This window comes from Notamacropus eugenii, chromosome 4 (genome assembly GCF_028372415.1).
Source record: "Notamacropus eugenii isolate mMacEug1 chromosome 4, mMacEug1.pri_v2, whole genome shotgun sequence".
Lineage (NCBI taxonomy): Eukaryota > Metazoa > Chordata > Mammalia > Diprotodontia > Macropodidae > Notamacropus > Notamacropus eugenii.
Window position 1 is genome coordinate 173,143,892 of NC_092875.1, and position 20,305 is coordinate 173,164,196.

Consider the following 20,305-nt stretch of genomic DNA (forward strand, 5'->3'; position numbering starts at 1 on the left):
CATTGTGGTTTCAATATATTGTGGTTTGGCATAAGAAATTTAAATGGGAATTTGAGGAGAGTTTTGTGGAAGCTGCTACCAACATAGGAAAGGCATCAGATGATCCAGAAAAAATTTAGAAGCTCAGAAATGCATAAAATATATGGATAGTATTGTATAATGTTCCCATATTTTATTTTTAATACCATAACTATACTCAATTCTTACAAAAAGATATTCTAAACACCCTCTAAAAGAGAAAAAAAAAACCAGACTTCTTCTCTGGTATGAAGAGAAGGGCCAAAAAAATTTTATGCAGATTTTCCAGATCACAGGGGCCCTAACCCTTCTATGCGGTAGGGCTAGCTCTAATGTTTAACTCAGGCAAATCCAGAGTATACCAATGAGGGGTCAGGAATAGGGGTCAGCAAAGGAGAGAGAGGAGGGTGTGAAGTCTCTAAAAGCCACAAGAGGCATGAATAACCAAAGACAGGGAGCAGTCAGTTGGGTCAAAGGCAGAACCAAGAGGATGCGGATGAAAAAAAAGTCATTGTATTCAGTGACTAGGAAGTCACTAGTAACGTTTGAAAGAGTAGTTTCAGTTGAAAACCAGACTATAAGGGGCTGACAGAGTGGATGATGAAGTATTACATTTAAACAGCTATCACTTCCACGCTGATTATTCCCAAATGCAGTACATTTTCCCATCCACCCTGGCTTCCAAGATTCTCCTTCATTTGTTACCATTTCGTTTTTTCCAAACTATCTTTGACCACTCCCCCATAAAGATTCTAGAACTGCCTTTTGATTATTTTTAGTCATTTCAGTCCCATCCAACGCTTTGTGACCCTATTTGGGCTTTTCTTGGCAAAGATTCTGAGATGGTTTGCCATTTCCCTCTCCAGCTCCTTTTACACACGAAGAAACTGAGGCAAACAGGGTTAAGTGCTTGCTTGGAGTCATGCAGCTAGTAAGTGTCTGAGGCCAGATTTGAACTCAGGAAGGTGTCTTCCTGACTCCAGGCCCAGTGGTCTGTGCACTATGGCACCACCTAGCTACCCCTTACTGTCTCTTTACTGTCCCTGAAACCTTTGTCCACTCCTACTTCCATCATGCCTTTCTACTTGCTCTTCTCCAGGTTTGGAACACTCTTTCTCTGCCTCTTCCCCATCAAATTCTTTAGGCCCAGGCCCAGGGCAATCTCCTGCTTTTCAGACTACTTGTGGCAATCATTACTCCACTTCATTATTAAGTACCAACTACATGCAGTGCATTATGCTAGGCATGAGGAGTGATAGATACAAAGACAAAGAAATGTCCCCATCTCAAAGAGCTTAAAAGTGCCAAAAGGGTACCCTGTATGTGTATATACACACACATACACACACACATATATATATGTATGTGTATATGTATATATTCATGTGTACATATATACGCACATAGACATACACATGTGTATATAAAGCAGCTAGGTGGCACAGTGGACAGAGTACAGAGTCTGGAGTTAAAAAGACTCATCTTCCTGAGTTCAAATCTGGCCTCAGACACTTACTAGCTGTGTGACCCTGGGCAAGTCACTTATTGCTGTTTGCCTCAGTTTCCTCATCTATAAAATGAGAAGGAAATACCAAACAACTCCAGAATCTTTGCCAAGAAAACCCCAAATGAGGTCACAAAGAACTGGATACAACTAAAATGACTAAACAGCAAAGATGTATAAAATGTGTGTGTGTATATATACACACACATAAATATACACATACGTATGAGAATGATTTAGGTGTCTAACACAGAATTATAAAGTACTACAAGGTCAAATAACAAAAATTGCTTTCTCCCATGAAGACCAGGAAAGCCTTCACAGAGGAAGTATCCTTTAGAGTTCTTAATGATGTATACCATAAAACCTAATACTTATTTATCTGAGTTCCTGCATGATTTTCTAGTTTATAGGCTCAGATATAGGGCTGGAAGCCACCTAATCTGACTCCTTTATTTTATAGCTGAGGCAACCAAAGCCCAGAAAGTTTAAAAGATTTGCCTAGGGCCACACAGTGAATAAGGTATCTGAGGTACAGTTCAAATCTAGCTCTTCCTGACACCAAGTCAAAATGCTGGAGCTTTGCTTTATCCACAGCACTATTACGTCTTGCTACCACAAGAGGCAGGAAGTAGTAAGGTGGTACAGCCTGGCATCAGGAAAACCCCCAAGTTCTAATCTAGCCATCGATATTTACTAGCAGTGTGACCCTAGGCTAGTCACTTAACCTCTGCCTCAGTTTCCTCAACCATAAAATAGGGATAATAATAACACCTATGCCCCAGGGTTGTTGTGATAATCAAACAAAATAATACTTACAAAGTGCTTAATGGAGTTCCTGGCAGATAGCTTTAATAAATGCTTATTCCCCACTACAACTACAACTGGTAAAATCCTGGATTATAGTAACACCATCTTGTACTTCTTATATCCCTCACAGCACCTGCTACACCAGTGAACACAGTACAAGTCTTCTTGCCTTCATGTTTGTTGGATAGTAAAGGTCCTGTATGGACAGGATTGTACCAGGCATCATTGACATCTTGGGGTACCCCCAAACAGACGTACCTATGCACTCTTTGTCAGCGCTTCCTAGGAGAGGAAAGCGTTAGATCATCATTCATTCATCTGACAATTTTGTTCCTAAGATTCTATTAATAAAAAACATATCCAAGAAAGAGAGCTTCTAAACATTGTCAGACTGACCTTGTTAAGTAAGGGTCATTCATCCATATTTGGAGATATCTAAGCCATACAGACCAGATGGAGGCTGGTGGCCTTATTCTAAATAATCATGCTGTTTATTGGACAATGCAAGAGGTTAAGGCAGGATCTTTTTTTGAAAAGTTTATTGTCCTTATTTGGGTGTGAGATTTAGTCATTGGGAGAGTTTGGGACTGGAGAAATGTACTTGATTTCCTTTTTAATGCCCAGAGGAGAGAAAAGTCATACATGTTGAATGACCTACTAAACCAGTCACAATGGATTAAAGAAACCCAATCAATATGGATGGAATAGAATCTGAGGAACAGGTGGCATAGGAAAGTAACCTGACCTAGCAGCAACCTCAGCCAAGATTTATAGTCATTAGCAGACGTATCAATTTGTTTTGTTTAACTGGTTTTTGTCATTGATGTTACAAGGGACAAGTCAAGGGTGTGGGGAGTATCACTGGAGAGTGATGGTGATGTAAAAAACCACAAAGCATCAATAAAAACATTTTTTAAAAGATTTATAGTCAGGATTTCCTATTAAAAATAGACTTAAGGTACTCTCTAAAACAAAGGCATAATAAATAAAATTCCACATTATGGATCAGGAATGAGAAAATGGAGGACACATCACAGTTTAGTTGAAAATATTCAGTCGTTTTTCAGTTATGTCTAACTCTTGGTGACCTCTTTTGGGGTTTTGATAATGGTTATCCCTTCCACATCACAGGGGTGAGGGACACAGTGCCCCTATGATCTGAAAAATCCATATAAAATTTTTTGGCCTTCCCTTTGTACCAGAGAAGTTTGAATTTTTTTTCTTTTATGGGGTGTTTACAATACCTTATTATAAAATTTGGGTTAAGTATTTGGTCAAAGGTTCTGTGTCACCTGCTGGCCTTTGTGTGTGGTCTTTGGCTTCTGCAAAACTCTACCAAAATTTCTTTTAAATTTCTTATATTGACCTGTGATATATTGAAACAGATATGGGGTCAGTCACAATATGGAATAACCATGTTATTTAGCACAGTTGCTGAAAAAGTAGGTGCTTAATAAATGCTGGTTTCTTAATGACTGCATGAATGTGTGTTCATCCTTCGTTGCTGAAGACCATGCCATCAGAGAAATGGTGACATGACTTGCACTTGACTTCATTCTGAGTGAGGGAGGGCTGAATGACATGAACATAAACAAATTGAACATATTTTCAAAGTTACACTTAACAGTGTCAATTACCCCAATAAAAGGGCCAATTATAAAAGCAGCTTTCAGCTCACCAATTAGCCTCAAAGGCAGTGGGAGCCGAAGGGGACACTTCGCTAAGGGACTAGTGGTTATCACTACGATATGTAATGATCAGAAAAGCTGCTCTAATTTCTTACTCACATAGATAACCTAATATAGGAAACTTTTAAAAAAGCAACAATTATTCAATTCACAATTGTTTTATAAAAGTAAAGTTTCTTTTAAATCAGAAGTGTCAAACACTGCCCTGATCAGATAAAAATATAATTGACAAATATTTAAGAAAATAAATAAAAAATACAATAGAGCATATGTAATGTTAATATGTGGTCTTCTAGGTCAAAATGTAGCCTGCAGAGAACCCTATGTATCACTTAATGGTCCTGTTTCTATTAGAGTTTGACACTGTTGTTTTAAATAGTGAACTCCCCTTAATGCATTTAAAATCAGGTAGTTTGCCAAAATCCCATTTTAAAATAACTTTTCAGAGATACATCTACTGTGTAAAGTGTATCTACTGAGGAACACCTATCTATTCATCTTCCAGTCATCAGGACTTGACTGTCCTCTTCTGGACTACAAGATTATGTCAAACCTAAAACTCATACCACTTACTTCCCTACCCCTGGAATTCCTCTCTCCCCCTGATTGGAGATAACAGAAGGTGAAAAACAGAATCTCCATGTCGGGCAGGCTCCCAGACCAGTCATCTCTTCATTTCCCATCTAGCTGTACTCCTCTGGACTTCATAATCCCACCAGTTCCATTCCCCCCAACCCTGTACCAGGTACCCTCCCTACTCCCTTCCCTTGCCCCTTCTCCTCTATGGATTGTTTTTATGTGAGCACCTTGAAGGCATGACTGCCTTCTACCTTTCTTTATTTCCCTGAGGCTTAGCACAGTGCCTAGAACACAGAGGGATCCAATAAATGTTTACTGATTGATCACAACTCTGGTCAATCTAGACCATCCTTGCCCTCAGAGGATTGGCAGCAATGCACCCCTCACTCCTCTTAACAGAGATGTGATTGACTACGGGTATGAAATAAAGCATTGTTGTCAAGTTTGGCTAATTGCTTCGTTTTTTGGCTTAACTAATAGTTCTTTTGCTACAAAAGAAGTTTATAAAGAGAATGGGGAAGGTCACTGGGAAAGAAGTAAAATTTTAAAAAGGGATCAAGAAAGTATATGTCTTTGATGAAAGAGACAACTTCAGAGAAACCTAGAAAAACTTGTAAGAACTGATGCAGAGTAAAGAAAACAAAACCAGAACAATTTACACAATAATATAAAATCAAACTTTGAAATACTTAGGAACTCTGATCATTTCTACAACCTACCATGAGTCCAGAGGGACCAATGATAAAGTATGCTACCTATACTTTAAGAGATAAGTCAAGTCAGGTAATGGATTCAGGATGAAGAAAGAGACACATTTTAGACATGCCCAATGCAGGAATTTGTTACGCATATTTATTACAAGGGTTTGGTTTTGTCCTTTTCTTCCCCTAATGCAGTGGGATGAAAAGTAGGAGAGGAAAAAGTTTTTATTTGAAAATAAAATTTTCAAATATCTTAAAAAACAAAAATAGCAGAGAAAACTTGGCCAAAAAAGAAAGTCCTAAGATTACCTAAGGAACTGGAAAAGTTTCCTTCCGGAGCACTTGATAATGAGTGTGCTTGTCCCTCGTGGATGAAGAAGACCATGCCATCAGAGAAATGATGACATGACTTGCACTTGACTTTGTTTTGAGTGAGGGAGGGCTGTGCAGGTCACCAGCCTCACTTCTCCACCAGAGCCATCTGAATCCAGTGACCAGATATTCATCAGGATGACTGGAGATGACCCAGGATGAGGCAATTAGGGTTAAGTGGCTTGGCCAAGGTCACACAGCTAGTGAGTGTCAAGTGTCTGAGATGAGATTTGAACGCAGGTCCTCCTGACTCCTCTACCCGCTGCACCAACTAGCTGTCGTAGGGCACGAAACCTGATTGTGATCCCTTATGCTTCATAAAGAATCTTTTTTTTTAAAAAACTAGTTTTCCTTTATGGCCAACAGGGTAAAGGTTGTGTTGCATGTATGAGGGAAATAAAATTGGTGGCATAGCACTGGCAATGCCAGGTGAGGGAGGTACAGGTTTCTTTGAGGCACTGTGTGGCAATGCATTTGTAGATGATACTGAGGTGCAGGGGGGGGGATGGGTGAAGTAATTCTCTCCCTACGTTGAGCTTGAGCTAAATCATCCCTGTTTAGGTAGGTAGCAGCCAGGCTCGTACCTGGAATCTCAGAAGCTCTTGCCTCCCAGCTTCATCAATAAGTTGATGGGAATCTCTCAGCACATAAGGGGTGGGGAGAGAGATGACAATAACTAGTGTTGGGGGTGTAAGCTCAGTTCCATGTGGACAGTCTCGGGCGGGTAAAGGTGAGAGCTTCTAAACCTTAGAGTTCTCATGAGGCCCCCCAGGAAACAGCAGGGAATTGAGGAGTGAGATCTTGTGTATTTCCGCCTCTTCCCGTGAGAACGTGATGGGAGAGAGCATCCCCGCCCTCGAGACTGGCCCGGATCTGGGCACACCTATTGTTATCTAACAGGCACGGTATTCAGGTGCAAACTACGCGGCCAAAGAGCTTAAGTAGGGTCAGGGAAGCCTGAAGGCGCTCTTAGTGCTGAGGGGCCCTTACAGGACAGAAGGCCCGTTTTCCTCTCTTCACTCTTCCCTCTCCCCTCTCTCCCCACTTCCACTTCTGCTTTCATTCTCTTACTGTAAGATCTTTGCCTCCTTGGGAGATTTCTCTCTCTCTCCTAAGGAAGAGTTCCCTCTGCACATGTAACCAGGACCCTGAATAAAGTCTAACCCTTGTTCGACTCCGGAAAGTCTCTTCTCTCATACGTTTATCTGGTTTGGCCAGCCGAAGACCTGTGATAGGTAAGGTAAGACTCGGGTAGCCCTCAGGCCTCTAGGCCTGGCAAACTAGAGGGCTGTTGGGGTGAACCAATGCTTGGTCAAGGAGATGGGCTCTCTCATCCTAATCTCCAGTGAGGAAGGCCCTTGCTAAGATGGAGAGGACCCTAGTATGGAAGGGAAATCCAGGACAAAAGGGTATAGGGAGAAAGCCCTACCACAAGAGGGTATTGGAGACCTGGAAAGGTCATGAGATGACATGGGGCAAAGGTTATTGGCAACTTTTTCCAGGGGTTCTCTACTATTGGCTAGTCAAATAGCCTCCAATCTTTTTCGTAGGGAAGCCCTCCCTCCTTTCTCTGGCTTAGAAAAGATCAGCTGCTCATTGATGTTGATTCAGAAGGTTCCAGTGCTCCTGAGATACAACCTAATCACAATGCCAGGGCATTTTTCTTTCAGAGTTCTAGTTCCAGTAGGTGGTCAACAGGTCCGTCATCTCTGAACTGAAATGGAAAGTCAAAAATCTTTTCCATGCGCATAGCTTGAGTTCTCTTCTCTCAGAGAAGGATAGGGACCAATCTTTGCTCTTTCCAGAATCTGAAATGCGGAAGGGGAGGGAGCAGGGTAAGCCAAATTCCAAAATTCATTATGTTTGTTGGTTTTGTAAGGTCCACATATCACACCTGAGGGGCATGAGGTTCAGAGAACATGTACACACTTCGTACAATACAGAAAAAGAAGGATCCCCAGATGGGATCCTGAAGGTGTAGGTCCCTCTTCACTCTGGCCACTGACTCTCTCATGAATAAATACATAAAGGAGTAGAAAAAAGAAGAATCTTGAAACTGAGCCATCTTTAATGGACTTTAGGAGAGTAATATATTTTATTTCATTAAAATAGATTTTAAAACAGACTGTGTAAAAGAATTAGGATTCTCAATAATTTACTATTATTTACATTAGCAAATGTTTGTGGTTAGTAGACACTTAGCGATGGAAAGTTTGTCGGGAGAATGTAAGGCAAAGCACCCAGAGGTGCTCCCAGGCTAAGGAAACCACCACTGGAGAGGTAACCAACTCACAAATAGCTTTCTTCCTGTTTCCTATCCCTTCAGATTAAGCATGGTAATTATTTCATTAAATACTTGACAAACAGCAAGTGAGGTCAAACCTCTGACTGCTGGGTGGTAATAAAGAGACTCATTATTTCTACATTGAAGAGCTGTTAGCCCAGAACAGATTCTTTTCCTTTTGGCCTGATCTCCCAAAGCCTATCATTAAATCAGTCTGAGCATATCCAGGGAGTAGCCTGATCCTCAATGGTCTCCTCTTGTGCTGCCGACAGTATTACCCATTGGTGATTATCCTCCAGTAAAAACAATGAGAACATGCTTTAGCATAACCCTCTTGTCCAGATGTGAGCTGAAAACAACCTCTAAAATACACATCCTGGTTCCCAGGGAAATCCTGTAGCTACTCATGGCCTGGCTGGCTGACTCACTTTCCCTTCCTGTCCCCAGAACTTGGCAATGGTTCACAATCTCATTCCAAGTATTTTCTAAACTTGACATGTGAGTCGTGGGTGTGTGTGAGGGTAGAGGAGAGCAGGGTTGGGAAGAGGATGCCCAGGGTACTTTAAAGAAAGAGAAGAAAGTGGGACACTTTTCTTCAGGAACCATACAGTATAAACCTGTCAGAACTAAATGGAGTAGTTGACCTCAAAGTATGTCTCCCCTGTAGGCACTGGGTGGTTATCCATCGCACCAGATGTGACATGGGGACTTCCCAGGAAATGAAGAAATGGGAAGGTTTTAGTGAAAGGAAAAGGAATTTCCATGGGGATGCTCTGACTATGGTCAATCATACGGGTGGTCCTGAGGCTTCTGCAGCTGTTGCAAACTTTGCCATAATAGAATCCACCTGAATGTGAGTTCTCTTCCCCTGTTTCCACTGTCTTCCAAAAATTTGTACCTTAGGAAGTGCATGGAGACCCACCGGCCATCTGAGCCACGACACCGATGTCTTTGTAGGCATCATCTCATATCTGGAGTTAGATGACCACCTTTTGGTCTAAGTGGTTGAGGGCTATGGAACAGCAGCATAAGTCAGTAATAAAAGGCCAGAAGGTGGGTGAATGGTTTACTGGAAGGTCAGTCCAAAATGTCCGTCTCAAAAGGGACCAGGTGATAGTAGGACAGGTTGGTGACATAGGCTGCTGGGTCTTCGCTGTCCTCTAACTCTGGGGTAAACTCACTGCCATTCTCAAACCTGAAACCAAAACAAAACAAAAAATCCAGAGATGAGAACCTATTCATCAGTACCCACGTACATAGGAAGAAGAAAAGGGAGAGATACAAAGTTAAATGGACAAAATCCAAAGAACTTTATGGAAAGACACTCCTAAGTGATACCCATTCCCTCAGTTGGGATCCTTGGACAATAGCCCTTTCAAGGAAATGTGTTCCAGGAAAATAATTCTAGCCAGTGCCCACATTTATAAAAAGCAGCAAGAGCTACTCAAATGTACACCTTTGTGAAATGGATCCTTCTATCCTTAGTAACAGCTCTTAATGCCCCATGACACCAATTCCCCTTCCAACCTAAAAATGGTCTACTAAAGCCAGAAATAACTAGGAATGTAGTTTTAGATCTGGAAGAGACTTTAGAGGTCATTCATTTCAACTGTCTCATTTTTTATAGTTATAAGAAAACTCATAAGAAAACTCTGATCCAGATAGAATATAAGAATTAGACAAAGTCACAGAGGTGGTAAAATGCTGACCAGGATTTGAACTCAAATTTTCTGACTCCACATAAAGTATTATTTCTACCATACTACACTGATCTACAACTAATCCAGATCTTTTAAAATCCACAACTAATTAAGCCTTTTTTTTTTTTTTTAAAGCTGGCCTGGAGAACAAGTGAAGGCAATAGGTGTCAGATACAAGAAGTAGCCCCCCCACTGGAAAGAGAGGATTAGAGATCAGATGCTTTACTCCTCCATGATAATTACAGTGTCTAAATCCCTTCTTTTGAACAGACCCTTGATCAAAATTCTAGTAGGTGAGACAAAAGTTATTTATTAGAAAAATGGTGAATATAGCTTTAAAACTGTTTTGAAAGGAAGAAACAAGACTAAGCAAAACACACTACAGAAGAAAAAAATAACTGGAAACTTCTGGGGACCTTCCTTAGACTTGTTGGCAGATGAGGCTTGAAAGAAGGGCTCACAGATCATGTTGCATAGCAGTAAAAAGACCCAGCTTCCAAATGACCTGATTGCCAACATAACTCTATAGAAAGGGTTTCTCTAGTTTAGGTGGAATAGATGTATGTCATCATTTCTTGGGCAAACCAGTCTCACAGAGCAGTGGTTCCCAACCTGTGGGCAGATGTGTCCTAGGAGGGGCAGAAAGTTATTGCAAAGAGTCCATAAAGCCATATGCAGCCCAAATGGTCACCTTGTACTTTATATAGCTCCAATAAGATATGGTAACCAAGCAAGCATACCTTCTGTAGACTGAATAAACAATGTCTTAAGCATATATACATTACGATTTTGTATGTATAAAATACAAATTCATTTAAAAGCATGATTGAATTTAGAGGTACTCTTTATCATAAGAAGACTTAAGGTCATAATCCCCTCTCAGAAACCTACCTTAAGCAAGTCACTTAATCGCTGTCCACCTCAGTTTCCTTATTTGTAAAATGGGGATAACAAGAATAGCCCCTACCTCCCAAAGTTGTGGTCAGAATAAAATGAGATAATATTTGCAAAGCACTTTCCAAACCTTAAAAGCACTTTATAAATGCCAAGAATTATCATTTGGTAAGGAAAAATTAAATAAACCAAAGAAGCAGTTTGCTTTTGCCTTTAGGAAAATGTGTTCATGGTGGCTTGGAATAAACCTATGAACTTGAAAATGACGTGGATAAAGTATCTGCCAAGGGGCAAAATCTCCTGCTGAATATTTTCCTATCCATGCACCACACCTCCCTCATGAATTAATGCTATCCAGGAGTGACAGAGAAGGAAGGAAGGAAACCCTTGGAAAATGAGTCAGGATGCTGAAGTTATGACTTTTACTACTGAATTCATACTACCTCTGACAGTCATTTCAAATACTTCTGGTCTGAGGAGGCTAGAATGACCTGTTCAATTTTTGCCCTGAGGTTTGGGGTTTGGCACCTCTTTCAGTCAACCATGGCAAAGAAAGGGACAGTTGGTGATGTTTTTCTTTTCTTTCATGGGCTCCTATGAGGACACCGCAGACAGATATAGTACATTTTCAACAAAACACAATCATTTCATGTTGGGTTATTGTTAGTTAAAGTCTCAGGCACCCACTGTCTTTATGCTGTGACACCATCAGAAATAAGCTCCATCTCATGTCCTAGCAATGTGCCTGCTAAGAATCATCTGATTCATGGGCACAAGGCCAAGTGGTTAAACCTTAGTGGAGCTGAGGACAAACTTTAATGGAGAGAGACAGCCTGAGGGGCAAAACCTCCAATAAATCAAAACATCATCCACTCTTCACCCTCTCACTGGCAACTTGTCTGAAATTAATAAACAGGCTTGTTCCCCAAGGTCAGAACAGTAGTTCTTCCCTGGATTCCAGATATCAAAGAAACACTCCTACTGAAAGATCAGGCAGGAGTTTATGGACAGTTCTCTCTAAAAGCTCGCTTGAATGACTAACGATCCGACTTCTGGAGTAGGGAAGGGACTATTCAGAAAAGAGTCAAAAAGCCTGGCTTTCTATCTCCCTCTGCCCCAAGAAGTCTTTTGTCCTTTTTAAAATAAAAATGTTGACTGATATCTTTTGTTTTTTACATAGCCTAAATTTCCCTCTGAATCTCTCATGCTCTTCTCCCTTCCCAGACAACCATCACAGATATCAGACTTTTTAAAAATTAAAAATAGAGGGAAAAAATGAGCAAAACTATCCATATATTGAAAAATTCTGAGAATATATGCATTTTTTGACACCTATTCCACTCCATACCCAACCATACACATACCTCTGCAAAATAGTGGGGCAAAGTGTCTCCTAATCTTTGGGGCCATGCTTATTCTTTATAACTTTGCAACACTCAGTTTTAATTGCTTTGTGATCTATGTCCTTTCAATTTACATTGTCTCCATCATTGTGTGTTGTTTAATTGACAGCATACTTTCTTTGTATCAGTTCATGTAAGTCTTTTCATGCTTTGTCAAAATTGTCGTTTCTTGTGACACATTTCATTATGTTCATGTACCATCAGTTGGCCATTCCCTCATCAGTAGGCAATTACTTTTGTCTACACAATTCTTTGCCATGATAAAAGATGCTTCTATAAATTTGGCATATGGGGGGGACTGTGCTTTTAACATCCAGTTTCCCCCAAACAAAACAAAGACCGGATCTACCATGTAACACCAAAGTCTTTGCCTTTTCTTTCTTTTTCTACTGGATTCCTAAATTCCTGAACTCACTTTCTCTGACAGTCATATCAAATATCTCTCCTCTCAACTTGTTGAGGAAGAAACCTTTTAAGTTTAAGGTTTGAGTAAAGACAGTAATTTTGATGCTCAAAATGCTGATGGGAAAGGACCACTCTGATAACAGTAAGGACCCTCAAGAGTATGGAGAACACTTCAGGGTCAATATTCTAGGACCCCTTAGTAATTGAGGATAGAGGCAGGCAACCAGGATGGAGAAAGGACTTCAAAACATGCCACCGGATCAACTGTAGGCTTCTTAGTGTGGAGAAGAAAAGACTTGGTTGGGGTTAAGGAGTGGGAGAAGTGGGGAAAATGCTAGGATATGATCTGTGTCTTTTTGAGGGGCTTATTTCCTATTGGAAGGGCTTATACTATTTGATCCCAAAGGAAAAACCAGGACTAATGAGCAGGAGCTAAAGGAAGGTAGATTTTGGCTTAGTAGAAGGAAAATTTTCCTAATGATAATTGTCTCAGAGGGTGATGGGTTCCCTGTCCTGAGGGTTTATAAAAGCAAAGACCAAATAACTACTTATTAAGGATGGTATCCCAAAGTTTCATGCTTTAGACAAGAAATGGATCACACAGGCTCCGACGTCCCTCCCAATGCTACTACTCCATAATGTGTCTAAGAGTTTTGGCTTTCTTCATCCGCCAGTGTAGTTCATGAACTCAAATTTCCTTGTGGACAAAGAAAAAGCCATCCTTTAATATTATTGTGCTGTAAGACATTATAAGAGCAATAAATACAGAGAACCCTGAAAAGATTTACACAAACTGATGCAAAGTGAAGAAAGCAGGACCAGGAAAAAAGATACATGCACTGACTAAAAGCAACGTAAATGTAAAGAACCACCACTATAGAAAAATGAATGTTGCAATATTATAAAGAACAAGTTTAGTCCCAAAGAAGAAATATGAGGTATCTCTCAGTTTGCACCTCTCCTTTACAGAGGTGGACTCTATGGATATAGAACATTGTATATAACATAGATTATTTTTTTCAGTGTGTTGACCGTATTTAGTGAATTTTTTTCTTTTTCTTTTCTTTAAGATAGAATAGAGGGAGAAATCTGGACTATGTAAAAACAAAACGTATCAATAAAAATATATGCCAAAAAAAGAAAAATACATCCTTATAAGCTTCTTTAGAGCACGGACTACGTAATTTTTAAAAATTCACACATCAATTCAACAAACAAAATGAATATTAAATATGTGCTGTGAGCAAATCATTATTCTAGGTGTTGTAGGAGATACAGAGTTTAGTTAGAAAATAGTTCTTACCCTCGATATTATAATTTACTGGGATAAGATAGAAATACAAGAGCTCCATATGCATTATTACATGACAACAAGAATTAAAGAAATGTGCCACAAAAGGAATATTGTTTGACAACAGGGGAACTTGGAAAAGGGCCTGATGATGACGATAACAACAACCAGAATTTTTAATGGCACTTTAAGGTTTGCAAAGCACTTTACAAATATTATCTCATTTGACCCTCAAAACAACACTGAGAAGTAGATAATAGCATCCCCCTTTTGTGGATGAGGAGATTGAGGCAGGCAGAGGTTAAGAGACTTGCCCAAGGTCACAGAGTTAACGAGTCTGACTCTAGATTTGAACTCGGGTCTTCCTAACTCCAGACTCAGCACTTTAATCATTGCACCACCATGGGTAGGGTTGTAATTGATGGGCAGGGATTTAGCAGGAAAGAAAGAGCACTCCAGGCTCATGGAAGCGCACACACTGCTCTGCTGTTACTTATGTTTTTCCTCTCCCGATGATGCCTACGTCAGAGGTCTCATAAATGTTTGTTGAACTGAATGACCCCAAAGTTAACCAAGGATTACATTGCTTTTTCTATACAGCCAAAATTCAAAACAAAATACTTACAAATGTTCTGTTGAATCCACATCCAAGTGACTGTCTTTTCCATTTGGTATACTGTGGTCAATAACTATCGTCTCAGTATTTGCTAAACAAAATCCATTAGATCTCATGATTTCTGAAATGAAAGACAACAGGTTAATGACATAGGATTCCTTGTAGGATGTATGCCTCATGGCTGAAATCAAATCCAAGGAGATGAATTACATAAGGAGAAGGGTTGGGGGTACTGAATTGGTTTATACCTTAATTCTGTTAACGATTAGATTCAGTTTTCTCCTTGAAGCCCAAGAAGGCATTAGCAAGATGTAAATGTCCATCAACCTGACAGTTTCCTCTTTCACCTAATCCAAAGGTTCTTAACATTTTTGGTGTCATGGATCTTGCTTTAAGTCTTGTAAAGTCTATGAATCTCAGATAAATGAACAAAATAAAATACAAAGGATCACAAAGGAAACCAATTATATTGAAATATAAGCAACTAAGTAGTTCAGTATCAGTGCCTGGCCTGAAGATGGGAAGACTAGTCTTCGTAAGTTCAAATCTAGCTTCAGACACTTAGTAGCTGTGTGGACCTAGGCAAAACATTTACTGTTTGCCTCAGTTTGTAAAATGAGCTGGAGAAGGAAATGACAAACCAATTAGTATCTCTGCCATGAAACCTCCAAATGGGGACACAGAGTCAGACAACTGAAAAACAATTGAACAAGAATAGTTATCAAAATATTAAAAAAAAAAAGTTCACGGACTCCAAGTTAAATACTCTTCCCTGTAAGGTGTATAGCCCTAAGCTCATGACTAGCCAGATCAGAACTTTCGTGCCCAAGTAGGGGGAGGGGGCAGTAGGATCAACATAGGTGTACTTCAAAGGCACGCATACCATCTGGAAGACCACTGAGAAAAATAACTGCATAAACTGTTTTATAGAAGCATTCCCTCCTGGGCTAGCTCTGCCTTCTGCCAACTCCAGTGTAAACTGAGAGATGCTTCACCCCTCTCATGGAAAATCTTGCCAAAATAACCAACTCCAGGCAGATTTCAGAACACCTGGAAAGACTTGCATGAACTGATCCTGAGTGAATTGAATACTACTAGGAGAACACTGTACACAGTAACAGCAACCGACCTTGATAGACTTAGCTCTTCTCATCAATACGATGATTTAAGTCAATTCCAAAAGACTCATGATGGCAAATGCTATCCACATTCAGAGAAAGAACTATTGGTCTGGATGCAGATTGAAACATACTATTTTCTTCTTCTTTTGGTTTTTTCTTTCTTGTATTTTTCCCTTTTGTTTTGATTCTTTTTTCATAACGTGACTGATGTGGAAATGTTTAATTAAAAAAAAAAGAAATTCAGGCACTGGGGCATTTAGGTGGTGACTAATGTGGAAATATGTTTCATATGATTATACATGCATAGCCTACATCAGATCGCATGCCATGTTGGAGAAGGGTAGAATATTTAGAACTCAAAATTTTATAAAAGTGAATGTTGAAAAGTAAAACTAACTAAATAAAAATAAAATAACTAGCTTCCCCTAATAACAGGTGAGGACTGAACTCAAATATTAGCACGTAGTGTTGTCTTATTTGCCTCCATGTTTTAGCTTGTAAAAGCAAACCCCTAAAGGTTGGGGTGGCCAGTGTGGTACAATGGAAATCTCAACAGGCCTCAGTGTCAGAAGACAGTTTCTGACCCTAGCTCTGTTTATAACTGGTTGGGTTTCAGTGCTGTGGCTTCCTCGTGTGCACAATGAGAGAACTAGATGATACAATTTTTAGTGCTCTCTGGGCTTTGAAATTTTTTTTTTTCTGATTCTATGTCACCTACCCATCTGAGGGACAAACACAGCCTTAATACTTTCTCGTGTCTGGTTCAGCCAAATTTATCTTTTCCAAGTGAAGGTGTTTTCCATCACTTTCCCCTGCAAGGTCACACCACAATCTAACAATAGATCTGATGGACATTAATAGCTCTCTCTCCTCCTTGGTGTTTATACACATGATTCAATTATCTGTAAACCTTGGCATATTCCCTAATCCTTAATTGTCCTCTAGCTGAAGAATCTGTCCGCTCATAAATAATTGGGCTTTTTTGTCTTACCAATCTTAAAAGGAACATTTATGATACAAAATAATCTCCAAATTCCTGGCATATCCTCAACAACTCCACACTGGAGAACTCTTACTTCCTTGTTTGAGATTTGAAGCATGGCAGGATACAACTTAAAATAACCTTTGATGGTGTGTTGGCACCTCACAGGGCAAATGAGAACCTAGTTAGCTGTCCATAATTACACTGAGCCTCTAAAGGCTCTAGCATTTCAAAAGTTTTTTCCCCTTCTTCCTTTCCCAGATTTCTTTTATTTCCCCTACCACTCAGCCTGTGTTTTTATAGTCTAAATCAGCTTATGATTTTTTGGAGTTATCAAGCAATAAACTATTAGTCAAGTCTAGGTGTCCTTACTATGGTGCTATATTCTGGGGGTACAAAAGAAAGGCAAAAACAGTCTGTGCTCTCAAGGAGTTCACCATATAAATAAATATGTGTGTATATGTATGTCTGTGCATCTATGTGTATGTACATATATATGCATATATATATGCCTATTTATACATACACACATATAGTATAAATGGAAGGTGATGTCAGAAGGAAGTCACTAAGGGAGGGGTCAGGGATGGGGGACAGTAAGAACCTTTTGTAGAAAGTAGGTTTGGAGCCAAGGCTTGAAGGAAGCCGGGAAAGCCAGGACGTTGAAGTGAGGAAGGGAACCATTCTAGACATGGGGTATGGATACAGGAGATGGGGTGCTGTGTTCAAGCAAGAAGGTCAATATCACTGGATCCTAGAACACACAGAGGAGAGTGAAGTACAAGATGACCACAGAGGGAAGAATGGATCAGGTTGCCCAAAGGGCTATAAAACTGCATACCCTTTGATCCAACAATACTGCTACTAGGTCTATATCCCAAAGAGATTTTTAAAAAGAGAAAAGCAGTTATTTGTACAAATATATTTATAGTGACTCTTTTTCTGGTGGCAAAGAACTGGAAATTAAGAGGATGCCCATCAGTGGGGGACTGGCTGAACAAGATGTGGTGTAGGAATGCAATGGAATACTATTGTGCTATAAGAAATGACAAGCTGACTGATTTCAGAAAAACCTGAAAGACTTACACAAACTGATGCAAAGTGAAGCAAGCAGAACTAGGAGGACAACTGTACAGAGTAACAGCAGCACAGACACAAAAACAGCAAGGATAACCAACTGTGAATGACTTATTTTCAGAAATACAATGATCCAAAACAATTACAAAGGATTTGTGATGAAAAATGCTACCCACATCCAAATAAAGAACTGGTAGAGTCTGAATGCAAACCAAAGCATACTATTTTTCACTTTATTTTCTTCATGTCTTTTTATTGGGGAGGGGGTGTCCTGTGTCTTCTTTCACGATGTGACTAATATGGAAATGTTTTGCATGATTGCACATGTATAGCCTATATCAAACTGCTCACTGTCTCAGGGAAGGGAGGGGAGGAAGGGAGAAAATCTGAAGCTCAATTTTAAAAAAGTGAATGTTAAAAATGTAAAAAAATTGGGAAAAATAAAATATTATTTTAAAATTTAAAAAGACCTTAAAAAAAAAGAATGAACCAATGCAGGGGTGGGGAACCTGCAGCTCCAAGGCCACATGGGGCCTTCTAGGTCCTTGGGTGTGGCCTTTTTACCAAGTCCAAGTTTTATAAAACAAATCCTTTTATTATGGGGATTTTTTTCTTTGAAGTTTGGATTCAAGGGGCCACACATGAGGACGTAGAGGGCCACATGTGTCCTCAAGGTCACAGGTTTCCCAGCCCTGGTTGTAAAAGGCTTTAGAAGTAAAACAGAGGGTTTCACATTTGATTCTTTTTATTTAATACGTTACTACAATTTCTACTTCTATTCTATTATAATTTATAATATATTACATGTTTATAGGGTGTAATGTTTGATACAATTCTTATTTATTATGTTATTTTGTATCATTTTATATTTCTTTTTTTTTTTAGTTCTAGGTTACCTGTGGCCATGTCAACAGAACAAATGAGGTAGTGATCCAGTTTCCATTCACCAAGCATTTCTTAAGCACCTACTATGTGCCAGGCACCCATGTGCCACATGCAGGGCAGACAAGGACAAATTTAAAACAGTCAAGTCATGGTGCTGCATTCATCTGGATGACACAGGTGGGAGCTTCGCTTGATTACACTGCCCAGGCAATTGCTTAATTCTCTTGTATGACTGTCTGATGAAGTGACAGGTCTCGTTTCATAGGTCTCTGGCCAGGAAGCAACACTGACACCCTATACTCCTACAAAGCTCACTGCTTCCCCCGGCTCCCTCCTCCTCCTCCTCTTCCTTCCCATTGCCAGAAACAACACGTCCTGTATTTGGTGCTGGAGCTCTTCATGTCATGTGAAAGGGCACAAGAGGTAAAGTGAAACATGAGGGTTTTTTTTTTTAAATCTCTGGGGTCATCTCTACTTCTAGGTGTAAAAAAGAAACCAGTGTGTGGTTTTCCTGGCCCAGATTCCACAGTTTCAAGGTTTCTTGCCCCCTTCCTTGAATCTGGTTCTATGACATGGATTAAATCTTACCCTAATGATTTAGATTCACTTACCATCCAAAAAAAGATATATGGTCTCATTTAAAAACAACAAACTTCTTTCCCATTTTGATAAACTCATACTCTTAGCAACCATAAAATGCTGCAAAATTGACATTTTCTCCCTTTACCAGGGGATTTTTTTAAATTGACAAATAACAAAGACCATTTACAAACATTACAAAATGTTGATGAGTAGACATCTGAAAAGGTATTTCTCAAAAAAATGGAATTCTTCCCACAAATAAATCTAGATCTGGAGGTAAATTTTCTAAATCTTACCTCTAAAAAAGAAGATAATGTATGCACAAAAAGGAGACTAAATAATTCCCAATGCCAGGCTGGAACCTCAACTGTAAAAATCAAAAAATAACTCTGCTGCCTAGCTGTGTGACCCTGGGAAGGTCACTCTCTCAGTTTCAGTTTCCTCATCTGTAAAGTGAGAAAAATGACAGCACCTCCCTCACAGGACTGTTGCAAGAATCAAATGAGCTAATCCATTAAGCGCTTTGCAAACCTTAAAGTATTACATCCGTCTTGGCTATTATTAGCCAAATCACTACCATATAAAGACCTGGAAGACTTCATATCCCCTGTTTTTTTCAGGGACATCTACACTAGTTTGATTGAGATGAAAATGAAGCGCAGCCAAAGAATGTGGGTGTTCTGGAGCTCATTAAAACAAGTCCTGGAGAAGCGGGGCCAGGCTCTGGTTTATCTTTTCCTTTTTTGTTCTTTTAGTTAATGTCTCCCCCAAAGTTCAAATGACTCTCAAGTCTTTCCCTAGTCCAGATTTCTGCCCCCGAAGTTCCCCTTCATTTCCCACCTTCTATCTGACTTCTCCTCTTGGATCACTATTGCCGCTTCCAACTCAACACATACAAACTTGAGCTCTTCATTGTCTTCCTCCTAAACCTATGTTTCCCCCAAACTTCCTTATTTATTATTTCTATTATTTATTCCTTATTAAACCTTAAGGATACCACAAGCCTCCCAGTCATCAAGACAGGAAACCTCAGTCACCTTTGATCCTTTCTTATGCTCTGACACCTCCAGCTGCCAAATTCTGTTGATTCTGCCTCCACAGTATCTTTTATAGCCAACCCTTCCTTTCCAACACAGTCTCCAATTCAAGCCCTAATACTCGTCATCAGGACTATTTTAATGGGCTTCTAATTGGTCTTCCTGCCTCGAGCCTCTTCTTCATCCTTCTCATCACTGCCTAAATTATCTTCTCAGTTCATCCCTTAGATCCTCTCACCAGGACCAAGCTAATGGGCTTCTAATTGGGTTTTGCTGCCTGGAGCCTCTCCCTTAACCAATTCATCTTTCCCACTGCTATCTAAACTATCTTCTCAGACAATCCCTTGGATCCCATC

The 20,305-nt window shown here is 39.8% G+C and overlaps 1 protein-coding gene across 1 annotated transcript in view; it reads right to left on the minus strand.

Moving 5' to 3' along the window:
* Positions 1–7,738: 7,738 nt before the first annotated feature.
* PXDC1 (PX domain containing 1) overlaps positions 7,739–20,305 on the minus strand; it is a 55,780-nt gene continuing 43,213 nt past the window's right edge. Inside the window, exons 4-5 of the mRNA XM_072603695.1 lie at positions 14,275–14,386; positions 7,739–9,151 (exon numbers count right to left, since the gene is read on the minus strand). Coding sequence (XP_072459796.1) covers positions 9,034–9,151; positions 14,275–14,386 — 230 coding nt within the window. The 3' untranslated portion in view covers positions 7,739–9,033. The remainder of the gene's footprint in view (positions 9,152–14,274; positions 14,387–20,305) is intronic.